Source organism: Hemiscyllium ocellatum, chromosome 36, assembly GCF_020745735.1.
Source record: "Hemiscyllium ocellatum isolate sHemOce1 chromosome 36, sHemOce1.pat.X.cur, whole genome shotgun sequence".
NCBI lineage: Eukaryota > Metazoa > Chordata > Chondrichthyes > Orectolobiformes > Hemiscylliidae > Hemiscyllium > Hemiscyllium ocellatum.
In genome coordinates this window covers 15,408,524-15,434,777 of record NC_083436.1, presented here as the reverse complement: position 1 = coordinate 15,434,777, position 26,254 = coordinate 15,408,524, and the positions used below count along the sequence as shown (strand labels likewise).

At 39.1% G+C, this 26,254-nt stretch overlaps 1 protein-coding gene across 1 annotated transcript in view; it reads right to left on the bottom strand.

Annotated features, from left to right (window-relative positions):
• LOC132833428 (heat shock 70 kDa protein 4L-like) overlaps window positions 1–25,718 on the bottom strand; it is a 56,224-nt gene extending 30,506 nt beyond the window's left edge. Inside the window, exons 1-8 of the mRNA XM_060851688.1 lie at window positions 25,444–25,718; window positions 22,801–22,858; window positions 21,103–21,243; window positions 18,652–18,774; window positions 12,516–12,615; window positions 6,370–6,503; window positions 4,063–4,307; window positions 3,507–3,583 (exon numbers count right to left, since the gene is read on the bottom strand). Coding sequence (XP_060707671.1) covers window positions 3,507–3,583; window positions 4,063–4,307; window positions 6,370–6,503; window positions 12,516–12,615; window positions 18,652–18,774; window positions 21,103–21,243; window positions 22,801–22,858; window positions 25,444–25,550 — 985 coding nt within the window. The 5' untranslated portion in view covers window positions 25,551–25,718. The remainder of the gene's footprint in view (window positions 1–3,506; window positions 3,584–4,062; window positions 4,308–6,369; window positions 6,504–12,515; window positions 12,616–18,651; window positions 18,775–21,102; window positions 21,244–22,800; window positions 22,859–25,443) is intronic.
• Window positions 25,719–26,254: the final 536 nt, after the last annotated feature.

Genomic DNA, 26,254 nt, shown 5'->3' with positions numbered 1-26,254 from the left:
CTCGGTCCACATCAGAGTTTACAGTCCCAAAATATCATTGTTGGCTTATTAGATAACTGTTCTACAAACAGGCCTCAAATTTATTCTTAATAGTAGATTTATTATCCACAGAACTATAGACTAACCATAATTTCTTTTCACCCCTAAAGGTGAAGATTTGTAGCTCTGGTGCTCGATGTTCTGATTCTGTTCGCTGAGCTGGGAATTTGTGTTGCAGACGTTTCGTCCCCTGTCTAGGTGACATCCTTAATGCTTGGGAGCCTCCTGTGAAGCGCTTCTGTGATGTTTCCTCCGACATTTAGTGATTTGTATCTGCCGCTTCCAGTTATCAGTTCCAGCTGTCCAGCTGCAGTGGCCGATATATTGGGTCCAGGTTGATGTGCTTATTAATTGAATGTGTGGATGAGTGCCATGCCTCTAGGAATTCCCTGGCTGTTCTCGGTTTGGTATGTCCTATAATAGTAGTGTTGTCCCAGTCGAATTCATGTTGCTTGTCATCTGAGTGTATGGCTACTAAGGATAGCTGGTCATGTCGTTTTGTGGCTAGTTGGTGTTCATGGATGTGGATCGTTAGCTGTCTTCCTGTTTGTCCTATGTAGTGTTTTGTGCAGTCCTTGCATGGGATTTTATACACTACATTGGTTTTGCTCATGCTGGGTATCAGGTCCTTCGTCCTGGTGAGTTGTTGTCTGAGAGTGGCTGTTGGTTTGTGCGCTGTTATGAGTCCTAGTGGTCGCAGTAGTCTGTCTGTCAGTTCAGAAATGTTTTTGATGTATGGTAGTATGGCTAATCCTTTGGGTTGTGGCATGTCCTCAATTTGTTGTCTTTCCCTTAGGCATCTGTTGATGAAATTGCAGGGGTATCCGTTTTTGGCGAACACATTGTATTGGTGTTCTTCCTGTTTTTTGCAGTTCTGGTGTACTTTTGAATAGTGTCTTGACGCAATTTCTTTTGTGTTGGGGTGGTTGCTTTCGTAGTTTAGGACTTGGTCAGTGTGTGTGGCTTTCCTGTATAACCTTGTGGTGAATTCTCCATTCAGTGTTCTCTGTACCAACACGTCTCGGAATGGGAGTTGGTTGTCCTTTTCTTCCTCTAGTGAATCGGATTCCTCCAAGTGTGGCGATGATGATCCGGTGTGTGCTCCCTATTTCTGTGTTTTTAATGATTACAAAAGTATCATCTACATATCTGACCCAGAGTTTGGGTTGAATTTGGAGTAAGAATGTTCCAACCTTTGCATTACTGTCGCTGCTATGAGTCCAGAGATGGTTGAGCCCATGGGTGTGCTTGATTTGTTCATATATTTGGTTGTTGAATGTGAAGTGTGTTGAGGCACAGGTCCAGTAATTTGAGTATGCAGTCTTTGTTGATAGGTTCACAGTCTTGTTGTCTATTCGATATGTCCAGCAGGTTGGCTATTGTTTCTTTGACTAGGGTTTTGCCGATAGAGGTGAACATCAAATGAGACCATAGTTTCTTCCTTGTCTATGTGTATATTTGATGATGTCCAAGAATTCCTGTGTTGATTGTATAGAGTGTCTGGATCCGCTGATCAGGTGTTTCAGTTTCCGTTGTAGTTCTTTAGCCAGTTTGTGTGAAGGTGTCCCTGGTAGTGATACTATGGGTCTGAGTGGGATGTCTGGTTTGTGCACTTTAGGTAGCTCATAGAATCATTAGTTCGATTGGGACAACACTACTGTTGTAGGACAAGTCAAACAGAGAACAGCCAGGGAATGAGGCATGGCACTCATCCACAGATACAATCAATATGTACATTGACCTGGAATCAATATACCTGCCACTGCAGCAGACAGCTGGAACTGACAACCGGAAGCGGCAGATACGAATCACTATAAATGCCGGAGGAAAGATCACAGAAGCGCTTCACAGGAGGCTCCCAAGCACTGAGGATGTCACCTAGATAGGGGACGAAACGTCTGCAACACAAGTTCCCAGCTCGGCGAACAGAACCACAACAATAATTTGATATGTCAAGGTTTGATCTAATTGTGGATCAATATTTTCTTGTTTACCTTCAATATCATTCAACTCCCTCAGTCAATAACTAACATGACTCAAATTCTATGTATGAATTTTTTCATTCCTATAGTCATTCCCTAAAAAGGTTTTCTTTCCACTTTTCTTCTATTTGAAATTAAAAATATTATAGTTTTATTGCTCTGGTTATTTCCACATTTTAATGAATGTAACTCAGTATACTAAAATTAGTTCATGGCCTTTGGCACATCCAAATCCCAGATATGCTCAACTTATTTGGATTGTCTTTTAAGTATAACTTCTATTGCCTTTATAATGTCACTATCGTTAACACATATCAAGTGAAGACTCGAAACTAGTCTAATTGAAAATATTCTAAAGCTAGCCACAAACTACACAAGCACAAAGATTTACCCGCATGGAAACAGACCCTTCAGTCGTCCATACTAACTAGATATCCTAAATTAATCTAGTCCCATATTCCGCTCAACCACTGACTCATATACCCACCCAGATGCCTTTTAAATGTTGTAATTGTACCAACCTCCACCAATTCCTGTAGTAGTTCATTCCATATACACACATCACCCTCAGTGTGAAAAGGTTGCCAGAGATCCTTTTTACATCTTTCCCCTCTCACCTTAACTCTCTAATCACTAGTTTTGGACTCCCCCACCCAGAGGAAAAGACTTTGGTTATTCACTGTATCCATGCCCCTCAATTTTATAAACTTCTACATGGTCACCCTTCATTCTCCAATGCTCCTGGGAAAATAACCCTCACCTATTCAACCTCTCCCTATAGTTCAAACCATCCAACCCTGGTAACATCTTTGTTAAACTTGAAAGGGTGCAGAAAAGGTTAACAGCATCTGCCTAACCAATGCATTATAGCCACCCAAGAAAGTCAAAAGAAGAATTTCTGGTGAGTACGTAAAGTCAATTTATTACAGGTGAGACACAATGCACACATTCAGTTGACAGAGCAGGATGAATGCTATGCTTCAAAAATAAAACACTACGGGAATTAATGAGAAAAGTTTAGCATATGTGCACCATCATGAAACTTAAGTATTTCACCATTCTTCATGACTGTTTGATAATGTTGAATACAGGAGCCTGAGCTAAGATGCAACTTAAATGTGAACAACAGTAGTCTTGTCAACCAGTGAAATGATCAAAATCAATTTAGCAATAAAAGTTTGAAGTTTAAACAATGCTCCTTCTGAAGTATAAATGAAGTATGACGCAATAGCCAAAACCATTATTCCAAGTTGAATTTCAATGTACCCACCATTTATTATAGCACAAGTCCAATTATGTAACTTCCACTATAAAATTTGAGATTAAAAAATTCTGAAATGAGCACTGAATTACACCTTCAAATTGTTTGAAATACCCCTAATCCACTTTTCTCACTGCACTTGAAAATTTACACTTGTTTTGGACTCGTTACATATGGAATTGGAAAATATAGTTAAGATTACAAACATTAAGGAGGTCACGTACTAGCTTGTTCCATAATGCTTTTTAAAGGGGCTTCCACTCTATTTAAAAATGAGGCACAAAGTTCTTCAAACTGTCCTCTGTAAAGAAAAAGAGAACACTTGCATAACTATATTAGCAAGACAAAAATATTTAACTGACTGCCAGATGAGTAATTCCGAGAGATTAGATTTCAGCAAGTTTATACATGAAAATGTAGGAAGACACTACTGGAAATTAAATCCAAAACAACTAGTTAACATTCCAAATAATGCCATTTTTACCTAATTACTTAACATTTACTGGAACTGGTTAACTTGGTAACAAAATCACTTCCGTTACACATTCAATACTGTTTAGTACATTAAAGAAATCTCAAATCTGCACATCTGATATGGTCAGGTGTTAGTTATAAGGATGGCTAATGTTCAGACTGACCTCTGGCAGCAGATTAAATTATTTCCCAAAAAAAGAAATTATGACACAAAATGCTTTCAAACAGTTTTCTCCTCCTCTCCTTCACTTCAAAATACCACATAGTAAAATTCTTATTTGGAATGAAAAAGAAAACATACATTACCTGTTCATTCTACCAGAGACATCAATATCATTCATAAAACATTCTATATTCATTGGGAGATCTGATGCATTTGCACTCATTAGCTTCTTCAATTTCTCACACTCCTGGTACAGACGGAGCAAAGCTCTACCATTCGACTTTACATTTAGTTTATATTTACTCTTGAATTCTTCACAGAAATGTTCTACCAGGGCCTCATCAAAATTCTTTCCACCTAAATAGGGATCAAATGCAGTTCCCAGAACCTATAATGGGGGTTGTGAGGGAGAAAAGACAGGTGGGGAAGAGAAATATCATTAATGCTCAATCTTCTCCAATAATCAGCTTTAACAATATTCTGAACAAACGTGAATATTAAGTTCACACACTTTGAAATTATAAAAAGGCACAATGCAAGTTCAACCTTTTACAACTGATTTAGAAACAGTATTAGAAAAACTTCAATAAGCACCAGATTCAAATGTACTGAACATACCAGACACAACCACAGTATGCAATTGGACCAATTAAACTTGCTGAATTACTTAGGTATGTAGCTTCGAGTTTCCATGTTCAGTTAGTTATCGACCTACAAAGTAAAATTAGTAATGTTCCCAAAAATCTCTACTCTCAATATTATGGAGATAAACTGAAAACCTTTTTGGAGCTTTATTTTACATTTTTAAACTAACTTTGGACAGACATTTTTGCACCACCTTGTGTTTTGAGCAGACAATATTGGCTTCATACAGGTTTAGACCAAACTTTAAGTTAATTTCGAGTCAGAGGTTTCTAAAACCTCAAGAAATTTTCTAACCTGTCTGTTCAGAGATATTACTACATATCGCTGGAGCAGGTGGAACTTGAACCCAGCCTTCTTGCCTCAGAGATGAGTACCCCTGTGCCACAAGCACCCTCTCAAAAGGATTTATACAAGAGAGTATCTAAACCATGCTAATCGAGAAAGCCCAAGATTAATTTTCTACCACCAGTCTATAAAATTAGCTAATCTCGCTCAGGTTAATAGACACCTACCATCAGCTTCGGCATCTTCAAGTAGGGAAAATGCATGTATAAAACATTGTTCCTTCTGGTGTTATTCAGTAACCCATTAAAAAAAAACTCAGTGTAAACAAGATTGAGCTCAAATGCAACACCATCCTTCACTCCCTTTGCAAAGGTAAATAACATACTAACACAAGTATCAGACATGAGGAATGGTCACTTGGACAAAATACTGAATGACAATGTCCATGCAGCTAAATGCCAACTTTAAGAGAGAAAAGACAGACAAAAGTGACATCGTTCAAAGGAGGGAAATGTAATGCTTAGATTTTAAAATAAATTTCAAATTGTAACAAAAAAAAAACAAACATAAAACCTCCAAACCAATTATACTTACAAATCTTGTTTCAGATAATCAAGTCCAAATAAATCTAATTACTGATTAAAAAAAACTTCACAGCAGATGGTGGAATTTGAATTCAACATTGACAAATCCAGAAATAAAAGTCTAATGATAACCATGAAACCATTGTCATAAAAACCCACCTAGTTCACTTCTGTCCTTAAGGGAAGGAACTGGATGCCCTTGCCTACATATGACTCCACGCTCACAACAAAGTGGTGGACTCTTAAATGCCCGCTAAAAGGACCTACCAAGCTGATTTCCTTTACTGCAGTCAAAACAGGAACAAAGTTTCCTGGAAGAATTATATTTGACTCCAAACAGTAACGGTTTCTCTCTCTCGATAGATACAGCCAGACCAGTTTTTATTTCAGATTAGCATCATCCTGCAGTGTTTTGCTTTTATTACAAGACCCTACCAAACTGCATGGGTTAAAATAAAACACTCCATGGCATTATTTCGAACTGGAGGAGGGATGTTTCCCTAACATCCTGCTCAGATTTGTGCCCAAATAAATGCCAAACAACAAATTCTGTTCGTCGCATTGCTATTTGCAAAGTTTAATGAATTTCCTACATTACTTAAGTGCAAATACTAAAAAGGTAAGGTAAGTTGCTATAGGGGTAGTCCTACTGGACCACAGGGCTGCTTGCTCATTGGAGAGATGATGGACAGTTTCATCAGTTGTGAAAAGCACTAGAGGAACCTCGATTATCCGGCAAGATTGCCAGGCCCCAATGCTTGGCTAAACTATTATCCAGCATTTGATTAACCGAACGAAAATTTTCCCGCCTGTGTCCTTTGGATAATCCAGGTTCCTCTGTATGCAATTCTAAACTTTTTTCCAACGTAAAAGGACTAGTTCTAACCTGCAACAGAAAAGGTTAAAGTAAGTTTTTTTAAATAAATATACACTAACCTTGAGCTTTCCCTTGTTAAATGCACAAACTGAAGTCTGATAGGCTGAATGGCCCATATCAACAAACACCACATTCCTTGGTTTCTCTTCAGGAGTTGGCAAATCTTGTTTGTAAATACCATATGCAAGCGCAACTAGAAAACAGATCACATGGATAGGTTTGTACAAGATTTGACAATACAATTGCTAAACAGTGGCTGAGAAATCACCTGTCATGGCTTTGAGCATTTACTCCTCAGTATTGAATACTGATGAACTAAGTCCCTTACACATTATGAAATGAAGATGTGGTCAAAGTCTCATGCTCAAACAGCAGAGAGGAAAGCAAGAAACATGCAGGTTATCTCAGTTTCTTTCCATCCCACTCTAGCTAACCTCATTGTTTGCTTCACTGGATTTGTCGAATTCCCCCTTAAATGTATTTATTTTACTTGCATTAAATAGGGAGTGCCACCTTACAGTCACTCGAGTAAAGAGTCAGTGAATTTCCTACTGGAATTACCAGCCAACACTTTATATTTGTGCTCTCCCTCACAAATATTGGCCTTCAAGATTGAGTTCAATAACTGCTGAAAATGTGTTGCTGATTAAAGCACAGCAGGTCAGGCAGCATCCAAGGAACAGGAAATTCGAGGGCCAGAGCCCTTCATCAGGAATCCTGAAGAAGGGCTCTGGCCTGAAACGTCGAATTTCCTGTTCCTTGGATGCTGCCTGACCTGCTGTGCTTTAAACCAGCAACACATTTTCAGCTCTGATCTCCAGCATCTGCAGACCTCACTTTTTACTCAGAGTTCAATAAACCAGACTCATTTTTCTCTTTTCCAAAAAAAATCCTTAAATCAGTTTCTTGAATGCAATCATGAAGAGCTTTCTACTCCAACTTCACTTTACTTCCCTCACTTCAAATTTACTATTTTAAAAGCACACGATTGCCAAAGTCTAATGCAACTGTACAATTTTTATCATAACTGCACAAAAGATCCATATTCAACCAAAACTCATGCCAGCTTTCTGTATAGTAGTCAGTTGCATTCCTCCATTCCATTCCATCTCAGCCTTAAAAATCTTCCTTTTGAGGAAGAGGATTCCAAAGATACTCAGCCCACTTTGATAAAAAGGTTTTCTTCAGCTGTCTCTTAAATAGAACTAGACAGCATAGGTTTAGGGTGAGAGGGGAAAGATATAAAAGGGACCTAAGGGGCAACTTTTTTATGAGAAGGTGGTACGTGTATGGAATGGGCTGCAAGAGGAAGTGGTGGAGGCTGGTACAATTGCAACATTTAAAAGGCATCTGAATGGGTATATGAATAAGAAGGGTTTGGAGAGATACAGGGTGGGTGCTGGCAGGTGGGACTAGATTGGGTTGGGATATCTGGTTAGCATGACGAGTTGGACCGAAGGGTCTGTTTTTGTGCTGTACAGCTCTATGAAGCGTAGAATGCACTCAATGCTCTGTGTGGTCAAGTCACTTATCACATATGGTCATCTCTGGGGTCTCTACAGACAGCTAGCTCAGGAGGTACAACAGGGAACTTTCTCCAGTCAAGATTTCACCTTGAACTCAACAAGAGGCTCCCTTTACAGGAATGGGAAAGATTACCTACACAGCTTTACTGTTGATAACAAATGCAGATAACAAAGCATCTTGCATCTGGTCATTTTTCAAACTGTCCCAGCAAGCATTTATCACTAGTCAAAAAACAAGAACTGCGGACACTGGAAATCAATGTAACAAAAATAGAAAATTCTGGAAAAACTCAGGGCTGTCAGCGTTTGTGAAGAAAAGTCAGACTTAATGTTTTGAGTCCAGTGACCTCCTTCAGAGAGGGTCTTATTGATTCAAACAAATTACCAGTCATTTGATTTCTAGAAAAGTCATATAAGAAGGTAAATCATCCTACGTATTTCCACAAAACTTTAAAAGAAATCAAATCTTGCACAATTCTTCTAAACACAAGTCCTCCAAGATATATTAACTATGACACCTACAGAAAGTAATCCCAGCACTGATCCTTGTGCACCTTGATAACCATCCACCAGTCCGAAATAAATAATTTACCAAGACTTGCTATTTTCTGTCCCCGAGGTAATACTGACAACCCCATTGCATTGCACTAAGTAACTTTTTTTTTTAAAAAACCATAGATACTCATGTATAGTCGATCACATGTATAAGTTGACCCCTTATTTTGGGCCAAAAATCTTGTATTTTTCCTTTCTCGTGTATAAGCCGACCCTACTATAATGCATCAAATTGCACTCTTTCATTCATACCGATAACTTCATTCATCGATCTTTGTTTACAATATCGCACCTTTATTCATTCATAACTATACTTACTACACTTGGTTTACAACAGCATGTTTTGATTAATTCATTCAGACTGGTACTAAATCTATTGGTACTTACTATATTGTTCACTATACATCCAAAAGTTAAATACCATTAAAGTGTTAATCATTTTAATTGTTCTATTATATCTGTATAAAAGAGATATTATATTAGCTACATACCAGTATATCTTTAATTCACTGACAAATGTATTAATGTTGCTGAGGTTCAAAACATAGAAGAATTTGGTGGGATCGTTCAAGATGCTTACATATTCAGAATTAAATAAAAGTTTCACTTTAAATGTGTTGTTATACCAGCCATGACGATGTCGAACAGTGTGATTTTGCAGGATTTCAATGAATCTTTGATAGGCTAAATTTTCATACTGGTCTCTTGCTTTTATCTGGTAATTACCTTGATCATAATTTGTTGTTTTTTTTATCCCGTATTATGAATTTGCAGGTGTGTACTGTACCTTTAAGAGAGTGCAAGCTGGCAGACCCAAGAAGGCACAGCGTGCTGAAAAATTTAAAAATGTAACATTTGGCTGTGAAACAAATAGCTGAGCTGTTGCTATGGAACGTAACAAATTCAAATTTGGCCAGTTTAAATTTTGTCCCAAAATATCAAAATCCAATCGAATTTGAATTTTACTGATTTGACAACATCAAACCAATGAGATGATCTGCTGTTTGAAGTATAGAAAACTGGCATTTTGAAGAGTTAGCCATAGCAGCAAAGAGCATCAACTAAAACAGACTGCCTGCAGAATCGCTCTCTGAAAGATACCTGTTCATATGCAATCTGCAGTAGAAGACCAAAGAAAAGACCCAGAAAGATCTAGACGAAGATACAGAGGATAACCAACACTGTTGGTTTTGAAATTTGATTTTTCTTGTATAACTTAAACGGGGGGGGGGGGGGGGGGGGTCAGATCAGTATATTGTTGTGGAGAGAAGGGTAGATAAATTGATCAAAAGGAGGTTTACAGTGTAGATCGTTGCTGTTTAATGTTCTTTTTTCTCAAGAAAAAATTAAATAGTGGGATTTGGTAGATCTTTGTCACTCGTACCATTACAGATTACGAAGTGTCTGGTTTAAATTAGCAGAAGGGTTTACCCGGTGTTGTAACACTGGAATTAGTTGTGCAATCAAACTGACTTTTTGCAAACAGTATGGTATTTCGAACTGCAGCATGAATTTCAGCCCCTCAAAACCTGTGCCCCTGTATTAGTCAACCCCTTAATTTCAGCTTTAAAGAAAGTCTTCAAAATTCAACCTACACAAGTATATATGGTATTTTGTCAAATACCTTAAAACTTCTTCCAATTGCAATTTTTGATTGATCAAGCACCTCCTGTCTTTCACAAACCTAAGCCAATGCTCCACAACTAATTCAAAACTCTAGTGCCTGATAATTCCACTTTCCCAGTTATTGTTTCTACAACCTTAGCACTGTTCAATTGACAAGTCTATACCTATTAGCAATGTCCTTCTACTCTTTGCTGAATATGGCAAAAATATTTGCCACCCACCAATACAGTGGAACCTCTTTGTATCTAGAGACCATCTAAGATATTGATAAATCTTTCAACTACCTCCATTTCCTTTGACGACCTAGTATGTAAACCATCTGAACCAGGCACATTATTCATTCTAAACATGGCAGCGAAACATCATATCTTTCCTATTAATTTTCACCTCATTCATTACCTCTATTGTAATGACAGGTGTATCATCCTTGTAAGTCTTAACATTTTCTCTACTACTTTATCCTATTTATAGTAAAGAAAGCAGAAGCTCTCAGAGCTCCAAGTTTTAGCGTTTAACATAAGAGATAGAGATAACTTTGTTTTTAAATTCTATAGAGATGAACTCTAGCAGCTTGCTTGTTTTGTATTCCAAATGCCCTTAAACTACATCAACATTTTGGCTGATTGTAGATTTGTACCCTTGATCACTTTGCTCCTAAACCGCATGTATTTGCTTATTTGCCAAGGAAGAAGGAGCCTCATGCTTCCTACCAAAATGGAACAACTGACACTTCTGTACTGAAGTTAATTTGCCAATTAGTTTTGAGATATTGTATTTTAAATTGAGTCAATATTAATTGTAGCTTCAAATGTGTTGCACACATTTTGAAATTGCACCTTTTATTCAGTAATATTCTGTCCATCCTCTTTTTGTAAAGAGAAAAAAACTTGGTTCCTGACAATATTTTGTAAAAAGGGTTTTGCCTTTCGCTTTGTTCAAATAAACTCAATTGAAATTGTACACAAACATGGTTCCACTTGTGGACAATATCTTCCCATCTTTAGCCATTCCATTTAGTGATCAATCAGACATGCTCTACACAGATCCACCAGTGAAGGTCTTTTGAAAGCCAAAATATATTAGAACTACTGAATTACCCATATATACTCAGTTATTTCTTCAAATAATAAATTAAGATAGGTCAAACATGATCTTGCTTTGGAGCCATGCAATTATACTTTAAGTACAGAGGAACCTCGATTATCTGAAGGACATGAGCAGGGAATACTTTGTCCAGTTAATCGAATTCTGGATACTCGAATGCTGAATGACATTGTTTAGTCAAACATTGAGATCTTGCTGGATAATCAAATGTCAGTTCCTCTATATATAGTTTTGCTTTCCTTTCTATTACATCTTCTGTTAAGCAGTCATTGTGATTTTAAATCACTAAATGATAAGCATGTTAGTCTACAATTCCTCTGATATGCTCTTACTTCCTTTAAAATACAGGAATCACATTTTTAAAAGACTTCAGAATCATCAACTACTTAAAAATGCTATCATCGCTTCCCTGGTTTTTATTATTTATCGATGCACTGTATCTGAATTAGAGAGCTGCAGATGCTCTAATAGACAAACTTCTGCATCTGTAGTTACTGCTACACTATTTGGTAAAAGACTACCTCCTATAAAAGTAGATAAAGCACAGTCTGAGAAAACAGATTACTAAATGTAAAATTCATGGAAAAACTCTGCTACATAGTACTAGCAGAAAAAAGGACAAAAGCTAATAAAACTGAAAACTGCTCTTTGCTAGTATTAAAAAAAATGTTTCTAATTCCCCGAATTCAACGAGGGGGATCAAATATACCAATGCATTACAAGGAAAAAAAACTGGTGTATGTGTTCTTAATTGAAATCCTAAGGCAGTCGACTTAGATATAAATCACGGCTTATACTATCAAAAAGTCCTGTCAAAACAATGTCAAGCCTTATGCTTTAAATATGACCTAAGCAAACAGCCCATAGAATGAAGATTCTGTTACAGAATAAACAATTTTCCCTAAAGCTTGACACTTTACACAAGCTTCAGCAGACCACTCCTTGAAGCGATCACAGTTAAATACATTACTGGCTTGGTTGCTATTATATTCTACACTTAAAAACTGCTGTTGATACAAACATCTTTATAGCCATGCAAAAGTTTCAGTATGGCTGCTTGACTAGAATAACTCAAGGTAAAGGGGGATCCTCTGGTGTATCTAATTTTTGAAGTTTACATATCGCTTACATCATAACTAAATAATGCTGGCTCGATATTACATTGTTACAAAAAGCTAAAAACTGAGTTTTTGTCTGGCTTGGTTCTTTACTATTATGTTCATTAGTATTTTTAAGTTAATGTTTTGCACCAACCACACAGTATAATCTGACAAAATGCACCATTTCTATTCAGTGCTGCTTAAACATTCCTACTACTGTCACCTCTTACTTTTCTTCAGCAAATTCACATTTACAATTGTTCAAAGGAATAGTTTTAAGCCCAAAAAAATTACCTGCAGTGGTGTCATTCATAAGCCGCAGACAATTAAGTCCTGCAATCTCAGCAGCAGCAATCACAGACCTCCTCTCTGCATCGGTGAAAAAACTAGGGACCTGCCAACAGATTCAGGAAACTTAGTTTTTTTAGTTATATAATTCAGGGTGCAGTACTGTACCAATGTGCTTCCAACGTGACATGTCATTCTCATCACAAAGACCAACGGATATGTATTACAGGTGAAGTACAATTAAAATCAAAATTGAAATATTTAGCTTTAACAATTCCACAGCATTTTAAAAATAAAAAAATGGCGTGTACTAATTTCAGGATGTTCTTTAGTCAAACCAGAAGAACCTTTGCCGGATTAGATTGCAAAACAACATTCTTAAAAAGAACCAAATAAAAATCAAATGTATACCCACAGAATTTACCAAGAACATGCCATTTAGTGCATATTGTCTGGATTTTAATGCAAAGTTGGATTGCAAATCAAAAATGGATGAATAATTTACTCCATTCTGCTGTTATTCCTTACTACCAAGTTCCATGGAGTTTTTGGAAACTAATCATTTAACTCATTGCAGTTGCCATTTCAGTTCAAGTTCCTTGTTAATGAAATGATTTTTAGTTGTAATATGCCTTCATAATCTCAGAAGCCTAAGAAGGGGTCATCTAAAACTGCAGTCTTGGAAGTCAAATTATTTTGAAAAATTCTCCTACCTTTGTCTTCTTTCCTTTTAATGAATCTTTCCTACTTTTTACTTCAACCTCGAATCACTTTTCTCCCCTCGTAAATCCATTGCTCATTTCCTTACACTCCCTTTGAACTAGCTAATCAGACATGAATGCCTCACAAGGACCATTAAGCACAGAGCAGTGTTATCAAGTTGTACATATAGCAACAGAGCTGAGGAAAAGAAAATCCAATCCATAGCATCCACAAGGTGCGGCAATCCAGCAAATTCTGGGTTATTGAAGTTTACTGTTTTATGATATTATGCTCAAATGAAGTGCTTTCAGTATACATGAATGCAAAATATTTCAATTTTGGAACTCAACCACCATATCAAGTATACTATTTAAACATTGGTTTTCACAAAAAGGACAGAGAAAAAGCAAATCTTTAAATTAAACCAGGCGATGACTGATTTGCGAGATTTATTCCCATCTTCTTCACAATTCATTTAACGCCTGGAAGATCAATCTGTACAAAAAAAACCTTATAATTGGGTTGAGAGTGCCCGCATTAATTCAACATGACAGTGTAACAGTCAGGGAAGATCTTTTCACACTTTCTTTTGGACCAGTATCCAAAACAGAATGAATAGGCAGTCAGCCACAGAACTACAAAACCTCTTCAGTAAGCAATGAGAACCATGGTTAGAAAAATGAGAAGCGTGGCACAGTAGCAATTCACATTACACTGATTTGATGAGTATGATTTGGATCGCTCACTTTCACCCCACGATTTGTCATTAGATGTGAGCACTGCTAGCCAAACCAGCACTAATGCCCATCTCCAGTTGCCCTAGTGGTGTTGATTTGCCCTCTTGAACTGCTATAGTCCAATAAAAGTGGATTTCTGAGCTCTTTAGCTACTAAAGATATGATTGCAAAATTGTCCAAAAATTGATTTCTACTGAACAATAAATAGAGCATTCTGAATTTCAATTTTAAAAATGTGTCTTTGGGATGTGGGCAAAGAAGAATTTATTTGCTATTCTCATTTGCCACTTGATATTAAGCCCTTGAAATTATTTAAAATCAGTGATTGATGATAACCCTAGATGTTAGAAATTCAAAGACTATGATCAAACAGACAACGATGTGCAAAGTGTGTAACATGGATAAAAATCGTACACCCATAATGTTTTTTGCAGATAAAGGGTGTAGAACTGGAAGGCTTGGTTACAGCATGTTTGCAGAACAACTGCTGCATAACTGCTGCATAGCATATACTGCAAATACAGTAAGCCAAAGAACAAGTATGGATATTGAACTGAGTGGCAAGATATCAATCAAGTGATCTGCTTTCTCCTCAATAGCAAAGGTTGATACTAGAAGTGAATATTTATACAATCCTGGTTTGAACACTGGAAAAAGCAGCTGTTGGGGGTTTAGGCGTGAACAACCCAGCACAAAATTAGTCTCTACTCTTATTTCGGAATCAGTCGGTTCAGAGTATCTGGTTGACAGTAACTCAAAACCACACGGGCACTGCTGAAGGCCAAGAGATGGTGTTAAGTCCACTGTTGGAAATTATTATTTCAGAGCACTGTATTGTGAATGTTACCTGCCTCTTTTCAGCTCAAGTATGGATGCTGGTTGTCCAAATCTTGTTGTAGTCTGCATAGGCCACTTCATTATCAGGAGTCGTGAACAGAGCTGAACACTAGAATTATCAGCTAATTGCTCCACTCCTGACCTTATGGAAGAAAGAACATTGTTGAAGCAGCCAAGGATGCAACTCTAAGGGGACTCTAGTAGTGATGCCCTGGAGCTGTGATAACTAAGTTCTGAAGACAAACACACTCTGGTCTATGTCAATACCAATATCTTAGCCATAGACTTTGGATTTCCATTACTCTTTTTTGGTCAAATGTTTCTCCTGACCTTTGGGGAGCTTCTCAACTCTTGCCTGGCAATCAGCTGCTGCATCCACATTCTGATCAACACTGAATAGATCTGGAGCAAGTAGGACTCCAGCAAAACTGAAACCAAGCATCCACTAGGTAATTGATGAGCTGGTCCTGGTGACAACACGATTTTCTATCATTTCAGTGGTTATTGAAGGCTCATAGTTGGTGAGATCAGACTTGTACCATCTTTTGAGGACAGAACATACCTACTCAATTTTCTAGAGGGGCATAGTGAATACCTTGGCTTAGGAATAGGCTATTTTCTGTTTATTATAATCAGGTCAAGCACCGTTGGTGAAAGAGAAAAACTGGAGATTCAGGACTGGCATCTCATCAGAACTGGCTAGTTCATGTATTCAGTAACCACAGCCAAAATGGCAGCAGGATCCATAGCCTTTGCAGTGTCTAGTGTACCTGGTTTCAATGCCATGCGGAGTGACCCAAATGTAGCTGGATATTGGCATCTATAATGGTTAAAATGTTAGGTGGTGGTAAAGGAGAATTATTCACTTAGCACTGCTGGCTGAAGAGACATATGAACACTTCAGCATCATATGACAGTCACGTTTTGGGCTCTGGCAGCAGTTATACAGAAGTGTTCATGAAACCATTCCTTCATTTTCCTGAGCAGTACAATTACCAGAGATGCAATTAGGTGACATGACCTATTACATACAAGTAGCCTCATTTGAGAAGGTCAGTTGCTGATCCTGGCATGTTTCTAGTAAACCAGGATCAATGCACTGGTATGATAGTAGAGTGCAATATACGTAAACCATAAGGTTACAAGTCAGGAATATTAGAATGGATTGCTCAGTGGTTAGCACTGCTGCCGCACAATGCCAGAGACCCGGGTTCAATTCCTGCCTCAGGCAACTGACTGTGTGGAGTTTGTACGTTCTCCCCATGTCTACGTGGGTTTCTTCCAGGTGCTCCAGTTTCCTCCCACAATCACAGGTTAGGTGAGTTGGCCATGCTAAATTGCCCGTAGTATTAGGTGAAGGGGTAAATGTAGGGGAATATATCTGGGTGGGTTGTGCTTCGGCGGGTCAGTGTGGACTTGTTGGGCCAAAGGGCCTGTTTCCACACTAAGTAATCTAATCTAATAGTAGAAATAAATGTGTTACCTTAATGATAGTTAGGCTACAAGTAGTGGCATACTGCATCAATCGGTGCTTCCACTGAAGCTTTACCATCTATATCAATAACTTAGATGAGGGTTATTTACGCAAGGTTAACATACTTAAAATTAGGTGGAAAATTAAACTAGAGGATGATAAAGAGCATCATAAAAAATAATTTCACAGTTTGAACAAGTGAGCAAGATGATGGAAGATGAATAAGGCAAAAAAAAAAATCACTGGGTAAGAAAAAACTCAAATTGTGGAGAAACAGGGAACTGGTATCAGGAAAAATGTGGGTGCCTTCATACAACAATCAGAATATTGCTTGTAATACCTGGTGATTACAAGCAATTTGGAAAGCAAATAGGATACACATTTTTACTATAAGAGATTTGGAGTATAGGAATTTAAACTAAGTTCTTAAAAGGCCTTGATAAGTTAGATGCTGGCAAGATGCAGCTTCAGCTGAGTAGAGTATAATGTAGGGTCATAGTCTCAGTAAATGGTTGGCTCTGCAGGCTTAGACAAGGAGATATTTCTTCAAAAGGGAGTGGACATGTGGAATCCTTTACCACAGAGAAATGTGGCTGCTCAGTAAAGTACACTAAAGACTGATTTTCAAATATTATGGGAATCAATGGATTTGGGGAGAAAAAGAAGGAAAGAGAAAGGTTACTTGAAATAGATTGTCCATAATCATATGGAATTATGGAACAGGTGAGAAAGGACTAGGTCACTCTTAGTCCATTTGCTCTCATGTTGTGACGGATCACAATTCTGAAGTCACTGACACTTCAGGCACAAATTTGAAGTTTGAACTGTTAAGAACTGCCTTTTGTTTGTCCTACATGTATGGAGATCACTAAAAGCTAGAATGCAGGTGCAATAATTAGTAAAGATGGAAATAGTATATTAACAAAGCTATTTGAATAAAGAAGACCTGCTGCAATTGCTTGGTGACACCCCACCCGGTTAACACAATTTTCCTCATCTAAGAAAGGGTGTGTGGGGGGAGGCACCATGCCACAGATGGAATGCAATGGAGGGAATGGAAACTTAATTGTTACATGGTGCACGTATATAGGATTCCTCTGACTGGTGATACTTGGGAATACATTCCCAGAATAAGGCTATTTGCTCTTTATTCTTGCAAGAGACATTTTTTGGGTGGGGAGAAGGGGGCGTAAGAGGGAAGAAGCATGGGGTGGCAAGAGGGGAGGAGGAGCAGCAAGAGGTGGTGGTTATCTTGGGAAAGTGATACAATTACGAATCAAGCTAACATTACATGAGTTTATAGGATAGCTGCTCGCATCAGCCCAATAAAGTTGACTTTATAATTGATTGGATTTGATCTTGCTTTGTTTCAATGTCAGAGTCATTGTTTATTGTCAATGCAAATCATGTGTTCTGTACTTACAGTACAAAAAAAAATCAAAAAGTGCTGGAATCTAAAGCAAAGGGAAAATCCATACTTAGTGAGGAAGCATCTATGGACAGCGAAAGACTTAATATTTCAGGTCAATACACCAGAACCCAAATATTATAGGCTTGAACATGAACTGCTTCCTTCCCTCTCTTGCTGAGATGACAATTCCCAACATTAAAATTTTGTTTTTCTGTAGCAGTCACTTTCCAGCTGACTAGCACATTATGCCACTTCAGGAGGAGCAATTTCTTATAACATCTTATGGTCCAGCAGCTATTGGCCTGACCAGTGGGGGTGAACAAGTTGAGCAATTTTAAAAAGAAAGTTTCTGACGCTACTATACAAATTTTCACAACCAGCCATGATAAGATCGAACTCTACTTTGGATTGCTATTTAAATACTATATATACACACTGTGCTAATATAAGTTTTGAAAAGTAAAATCAATTTTGCACTCAGATTCTTGTATTAGCAAATTTACTGAGCATAGAAATAGCCCATTTACAGAATAATATACAATTTAGGTCTTAACATCTTTGGAACAGAACAATTGATTTGCCCTGTTAACCCATTTTATATTCAATGATTTGGTCTGGGATTGCACTTCAAAACTTTGACAGGAAATACAAAAAGCTTGTTAATCAACATACCTTCAAAAGAATGAAGACAATACTTGAGAGGTACTCAACATTTTTCCTTAACTATGTACAGTGCACAACAGCACAGTACAGAATTTCTTGAATTTCATCTTGGAATAAAGTCAAAATGCTCATCATCGCAAGCAGTTAGATTAAGGCAACAGTTCTTTACAAAAAGTTGTCCCCGAGGAAGCTACTTCTGAAGAATTATTCACTACCATCCAGCGGGCAAATAACTTCCTGGCAGTTGACTGCTGGTACAATCTTTATAAACTAAATCTAGGATAGTTTTGAGATTTTGCTGGCTTCAATCCAACCTACCGAAATTACACAGTCTGTCACTGGTTTCTTCAGTGCATTTTCTGAAGTCTCTTTGAGTTTAGTCAGTAACATCCCTGTAATTTGTTCAATTGCAAAAGTTCGTTCTTCATTCATATAGTGCACCTGTAAGAAAATCAAGTTGCATTACTTAACTTTTCTTTTAAAAACTGCAGAGCAGAGATATTTGATGAAAGTACTTTTTCATTACGACACCACTTTTGTTTCAATGGGAAGATATTGTCCATGATATGTTTGGCTGTGGAGATAGCTACAGGATGAAATTTATAAACTTTAGCTAAATTGAACATTAAGCACAGATTCTGAAGTCACTATCTATGCACATTCTAAACGCGATGTTAACATTCATTCTGGATCAGATTAACAAGTGAGCAAATGTCCTTGAACTTGAGAATTTGTTACAATGAGGGAAGAAAACTATTCCTAAAAACAAATCCTGAGTGTATAAAGGCAGTAGGGGTATACTTAAGAGGGAAGTCAGGAGGATTAAAAAGGGACATGAGATAGCTTTGGCAAACAGAGTTAAGGAGAATCCAAAGGGTTTTTACAAATATATTAAGGACAAAAGGGTATCTAGAGAGTGAATACAGCCCCTCAAAAGATCAGCAAAGCAGCCTTTGTGTGGAGCTGCATGAGATAGGGGAGATACTAAACAAGTATTTTGCATCAGTGTTTAGTGTTGACAAGGACATGGAAGATATAGAATGTGAGGAAATAGATGTCCATTGAAAAGTGTCCATATTACATAGGAGGAAGTGCTGGATGTCTTGAAATGCATATTGGTGGATAAATCCCCAGGACCTGATCAAGTATACCCTCAAATTCTGAGGGAAGCTAAGGAAGTGATTGCTGGGCCCTTTGCCGAGATATTTGTATCATCAATAGTCACGGGGAGGTGCCAGAAGACTGGAGGTTGGCTAACATGGTATCATTATTAAAAAGGTGCGATAAGGCCAAGCCAGGGAACTATAGACCAGTGAGCCTGATGTCGGTGGTGGGCAAATTGTTGGAGGGAATCCTGAGGGATAGGATTTACATATATTTGGAAAGGCAAGGACTGATTAGGAATAGCTTTGTTTGTGGGAAATCATGTCTTACAAACTTCAGATTTTTGAAAAAGTAACAAATAGGATCGATAAGGGCAGAGCAGTGGACGCGATCTATATGAACTTCAGTCAGGCATTCAACAATGTTCTAGGAGAAAGTGAGGACTGCAGATGCTGGAGATCAGAGCTGAAAATGTGTTGCTGGAAAAGCACAGCAGGTCAGGCAACATCCAAGGAGCAGGAGAATCAACATTTCGGGCATGAGCCCTTCTTCAGGACTAATTCCTGAAGAAGGGCTCATACCTGAAATGTTGATTCTCCTGTTCCTTGGATGTTGCCTGACCTGCTGTGCTTTTCCAGCAACACATTTTCAGATTCAACAATGTTCCCGATGTGAGATTGATTTGCAAGGTTAGATCTCATGGAATATAGGGAGAACCATCCATTTGGATACAGAACTGGCTTAAAGGTAGAAGACAGAGGGTAGTGACGGAGAGTTGTTTTTCAGATTGGAACCTGTGACCAGTGGAGTGCCACAAGGATTGGTGCTGGGTCCACTAATTTTCGTCATTTATGTAAATGGTTGAATATGATCATGGTAAGTATAGTTACCACTCGCCCCAATCCCATCTACCATCTGCTCCAGCCATCCTGCCCACCCCCACCTTTGTAAGAGGTTAATAAAATTGTGAGGGGCATGGATAGGGTAAATAGACAAAATCTTTTCCCTGGAGTGGGGGAGTCCTAGAGTGCAGAGGTTTAGGTTGGGGGGGGGGGGGGGGAAAGATATAAAAGGCACCTAAGGGGCACCTTTTTCACAGAGGGTGGTGAGTGTATGGAATGAGCTGCTGGAGGGTGGAAGGATTGCAACATTTAAAAAGGCATCTGGATGGGTACATGAATAGGAAGGGTTTAGAGGGATGTGGACCAAGTGCTGGCAAATGGGACTAGATTAGGTTGGGATATCTGGTCAGCATGGACGAATTGGACTGAAGGGTCTGTTTCCATGCTGTACATCTCCACAACTCTAAATATCTACAACACAAAAATAACTATTTGCAAAACCCTTGGGACATTCACAAAATCTCAAAGGCAGGATCATTCTTACACAGGCAGACAGTCAACACAAGATTTTAAACATCAGACATCTAATTATCCTTAGCTAACAGCATCAAACATGTTCAAGCTAGCATCATGCTGTATTTCAAAACACATGACATTTAATTCAAAATTCTGTCATTCACAAATGACAAGCTGGCAAGGGGTCAGTGCATCAACCTATCACTGTGATCGGATTTGAACATCAACACCAGCACCACACTTCAGAAATCTAATTTAAATTTCACTTTTAATCTAATGGTAGATTTCCACTAAAAATAGAACTTACTTTGATTCCAACGCTATCACTGGGCATCTTCTGAAGCTCATATAGAAGTTTGTTTTTTTCTGCTTGCACAAATGGATCATCAAAAAGTCGCCCATGCATTCGTTTAAAGCCTTGTATGGTATTCTTCGCATTGGTCACAATCTGAGAATAAAAATATTCCAATTACTGTAATAATTACTACATAAAATATTTCTCTTTATAGGCTTGCAGAAAAGTATTTAAAAGGATAGGGTCACAATATAGGTTAAAGTGATAATCGCCAACAGGAAGAGTAGTACGTGATCTAGGAGACAGGCAGTTTAGTGGGGGAGCACTTTGAGAGTAGCAATTAAAATTCAATTACATTAATTATGGATATGGAAAAGGATGAAAACGGATCAGGAATATAGATTTAAATTTATATTAAGAGATGGGAGTTATTCAAATTGAGACAGCTACTTGAAGCTAAATCAGCATCGGGGCAGTCAAAAGCAGACAGGACAAACAACAGAGTGCAAGATTGATATTTTCTCATAAATAAGGAGGTAGGATGTCCAAATTTAAACCCCACGATGTCAAGGAATGTAACAGTGCAGAATAAGGCTAAAAAATTCGCACTAGATAATGAAAACTTAATATATCGAACACAAAAGTCAGGGGTGAAATCCAGAAAATAAATGAACAAAAATGATAAGAAACAGTATTGGTAAATAAGAGTTAAGAATCATGGAAAACAATGTGTTGTAATTACATTGGAGAACAGGAGGATAAGAAAAGGAAGAATATAGCTGAGTGCAGATCAAAGGTACTCGTTTATAGGATGTAGGAGATATAGGATGCAGAATTGACTCTGGCATGCTCCCCTCCTAGAAAGAGAGGAAGTATGATGCAAACATCGTAATTAAGAAGGACTATGAAATATCCCACTTCTAGGAATGGAGAAATGTAGCTATGTTCAAAGATTGGTAGGTTGGGACTCATGTTTATAAGGAGACTGATGTAATATTTGAAATGTATAAAAATATGAGGGGCCTTCATAGAGTGGAAGAACAGTTTCTAAAGCAAAAAGGTCAATGACCAGTAGGATATGGATTTCGAATAATTCCAGAGGACTAGAGGGAAGTGGAACAGAAATACTTCCATCCAGAAGGTGATAAGTCTGGAACTTATTGTCGAAAAGGACAGCAGATTTCAAGCTATTTCAAGCATATTTCAAAAAAATGTATGCATTTCAAGTGATGTAACTCAAGGACTAATAGTAACCCTACTACAAATGCCTCTAAAGCCTCAGAAGAGGTGGAAGCTTGCCAGCATCAAGTCATACTGTTGGACTGATGTTTTATTCGTTTGCAGTGGTGGGTGGAAGAGTTTTGCCAGGTTGTCCTGGATTGGTTTCCAAAACCATTCATTGAGGTTATAAAGCCTACTGGGAATTAATACTTTCAACTAATCAATATTTGTGACTTTCACCTCATAATTCAAGGCAGCAGTCACTCCTTGAAGCTTACCATTGTCACATTTAAGAATAATAGGTATAAGCAGACCAGAAGTTTTCAGAGTTCCAAGACTCAAGTTTATTAATCAACATGCTGCACAATCAGAAGCTTATTAGTTCAATTCTACTGAACGTAAGGAGAAGAAAAAAAATCACTCTGTACATTACAACTGAGCTGTATAGATAGTAAATTATCTGGTCTGTAGAACTCAACATTACCATACCTGAGTTTTGGCAGCTGCTCCAATCGCCCGATTCTTGGGTCCCAGAGAGATACAAGCCCTGGAGAAAAAGCAAAATTCAGTATTTACTAAGCTATTGTATTCTGTTTAACCAAAATAGCACACAGTTATAACCTTCAAATTCTAAAGATGACAACATATGGATGGGAATGCCAATATGACTAGCAAAATTGCCTTCTTTGCTGAGGATTCAAATGAAAATGATTTATTATGTAGTTAAACAGCTTTTGCCCCAGTCTGATATTTTGGAAATGACATAGCCTGCACATCTCTGGAGAAGACCTAACCTACCACCAAACCAACAACTTTGGGCTGCGGGAGAAAATTGATGCACCCGATGGAAACCCACATAGACACAGATAGAATATGCAAACTCCACACAGATAGCCATCGAAGCCTGGAACTGAACAGAGGCCTCTGGTGCTATAAGGCAGCAATGCTACCTATCATGCCATCCCTAAACAGTGTGGAGAGAAACCACAGTTAACATTTTGAGTTCAAAGACCCTTCTTCAGAATTCAAGAAAAAAAATGCTTTTGATGATAGACCCTAAAATTACACTTTGGTGCAGTATGGAAGGAGTGCTGCATTGTTGTTGATATCGTAGTTTTTTTGTAGGTGTTCAGGCAAGCCTTGTGCAACAGAGGAACTTGAAAGATTTATTAATTAGTACTTTGGGCAGCATGGTGGGCTCAGTGGTTAGCACTGTTGCCTCACAGCACCAGGGACCCAGGTTCAATTCAAACCTCTGGTGACTGAGGAATTTGCACATTCTCCCAGTGTCAACATGGGTTTCTTCCAGGAGCTCCAGCTTCCTCCCACAATCCAAAGATGAGCAGATCAGGTGAATTGGCAATGCCAAGTTGCCCAGAGTGTTCAGGGGTGTGTAGGTTAGGTGCATTAGTCAGGGGTAAATATAGGGAAATGGGTCTGGGGGGTTACTCTTCGGAGGGTTGGTGTAGACTTGTGTATACTCAAAGCAAGCGTGATCTATCCAAATCAATCAGTTTTTGTAATTCAGATAATTTTAACGCCAGCATTGCTCTTCAAGGTCACTCATCTCACAAGATGCAACAACCAGAAATGAATGCAATTCTCCAGACTAGGCCTAACCAAAACTTTATATAACTGTAGTATGGTATTATTCCCTGAACAGAAACAGGATAGATGGCATGACGCTGAACTCTGTCCATAACTGTTACGCTCACTCACTGGGCTCCATCCTAGCCCAAATCTTTCTATTTCTCCCAAGTTCATAGAACCATTAAAAAGGTGACAGATTGAATATGCGTGGTTTCTACAACTTAGGTTGTTTAAAATTTTAAAAATGATTGCATGGATAGAGACACTATGCCCTCTGGTGGGGAATCAAGAACGAACAGGCATAATCTTAGAATGCCATTTAGAACATCAAGGCAAAACGAAAATTAGAAATTTGTGCCCTAGGGGCTAGGACGACCGAAATTAAAACATCTTTTTTTCTTTTGGGGAACAGTAAAGATGGAGATATCAAGCAGGCGATTCACGATATTGATCAGACGTTCACTGAATGGCAGAACAAGATTGAGGATGTCAATGGAAATACTCATTCGATCTTCAGATTAACATTGACAAGATTAATGAATATACAAATGCAGCACACTTACGAAGGTTAATTCAAATAGAACAATTTTGAGATTTGCCAATTATCTTCCTCCAAGGATTTCTCATATTCTTGAGTTCTGATTACGTAGAAATGGTTACGTTCAGGTTCGATCGCGAACGGATCGCTCCAGTATACGTTGTACAGTCAGCAATTAAAAAACACAACTGCCTTTAAAATGGTTAAGGTAACAAGGAAGGAAAGAGAGAAGGAAAGAGGAAAAAGACGCATTGATTTTCATTATGGCCCATAACCACAGCAAAAAGGGAACTACGTATCCGTTTAACGGATGGGATAAGACCTGATTCAAACGGGTCACTTAAAAAAAAGAGAGAGAGAGAGAAAGTGCTGGTAAAACGATCAGTGTGTAATGAAGGGACACGTTGGGGACAGCGTGCGAAAGATGTTCCTTGGTACCATTCCGACATCACCGCAGGGAGGCTGCCTGATTGAATGAGGGGGGTCGGGGGGGGGGGGGGGGGGGGAAGTGGGTGTTACAGTCAGGCTCGCATCCCACCTACCTGCCGTGAAACTCAGCAGCCGGCGAGGCCAAGAATAAAGTACATTAATAAAGCAGGCGCTTACCTCCCAGACAGCGGTAGAGCTGAGGCTGTGGGACGGGGGTGTGTGTGTGTGGGGAGGGGGGGGGGGTAATCAGGGTCAGTCACTCACCTGGTTGACTGCCTATAGCGAAGTCAGAGCTTCCCCCCCCCTCCCCCTGTAATTGGGGAAACATCCATCTCCTGGACATTAAGAGAAAGCCCAAGCTCTACCGGCAGCAGCAGTATCCCGGCGCGGTTGCCATGTGAGGGCAGACAGGCCTAGTCTCTCCCCGGCGTGCACCTCCCTCCCCTCGCCCCCGGATCAGCAACCCCCAACCCCACCAAATCTTGGAGGCGGATAACCCACCGCCCCATCCCCACTGAGAGCACACCAGCCGTCCCCCCTCCCCCGGGCCGTCCCCCCGGGAAGCCGACACTCACGGCGTACACCTGTCGCTGTACTCATTGGCGATGGTCTCGATGCCGCCGCTCCTCGCCACCGCGATGTAGCAGTTCTGGAAACCCACATCAAAGCCGACCACCGACATGACGGTCACCGGCACAAACACCGCACTGCTCGGGTATATACGAGAGAAGTCACGCGAACGACAACGACGGCGCCGCCGATTTCGATCGCGCGCCAGGCGTTGCAGCAACCGAACCCCGACCGCCCTCCTCAGCAACCGGCCGGTAGAAAGCTCCAGAACACCGCAGTCCTGACGCACGGCGTCACACAGGCCCCGCCCACCGGCCGCGACGATTGGCCAAGAGTGTCGTGTGTCGCGAGGGAGGCGGGGCTTATATAACCTGTCGATCAAATGTGAAGCGTCATAGCCCGATGCGTCACAAAGAGCAGAGAAGGCACAGGGGCCAATTTATTTAATCATCAGTGACATTAGGCAACCCTCTCTCGCTTCCCTATCAGTTAGTCAGCTTCACTGTCCCAACCCAGCCCAAAGTTCTTCTTTCAATTAACTGGAAATATTTGTCCTCTCTGATTGGAAAGTTAGGAAAGTTCACAATCATGCAAGAAGGTATTACAGAATGGATGGTGCTGCACGAAATACTGTGAAGGCAAAGGTGATGCAGAGTACACTTTTGTAGAAAAAATATGGAGAGCCACTCTACCCACAAGCATTGCCAATTTTGAGGAAATAAAATAAAAATGGATATTTCTATCGAGGATTGCTGGCAAGATGGAGACCACAGGGGTTGCGAAGTATGAGAGAACAGTGTGCATATGCACTAGAAG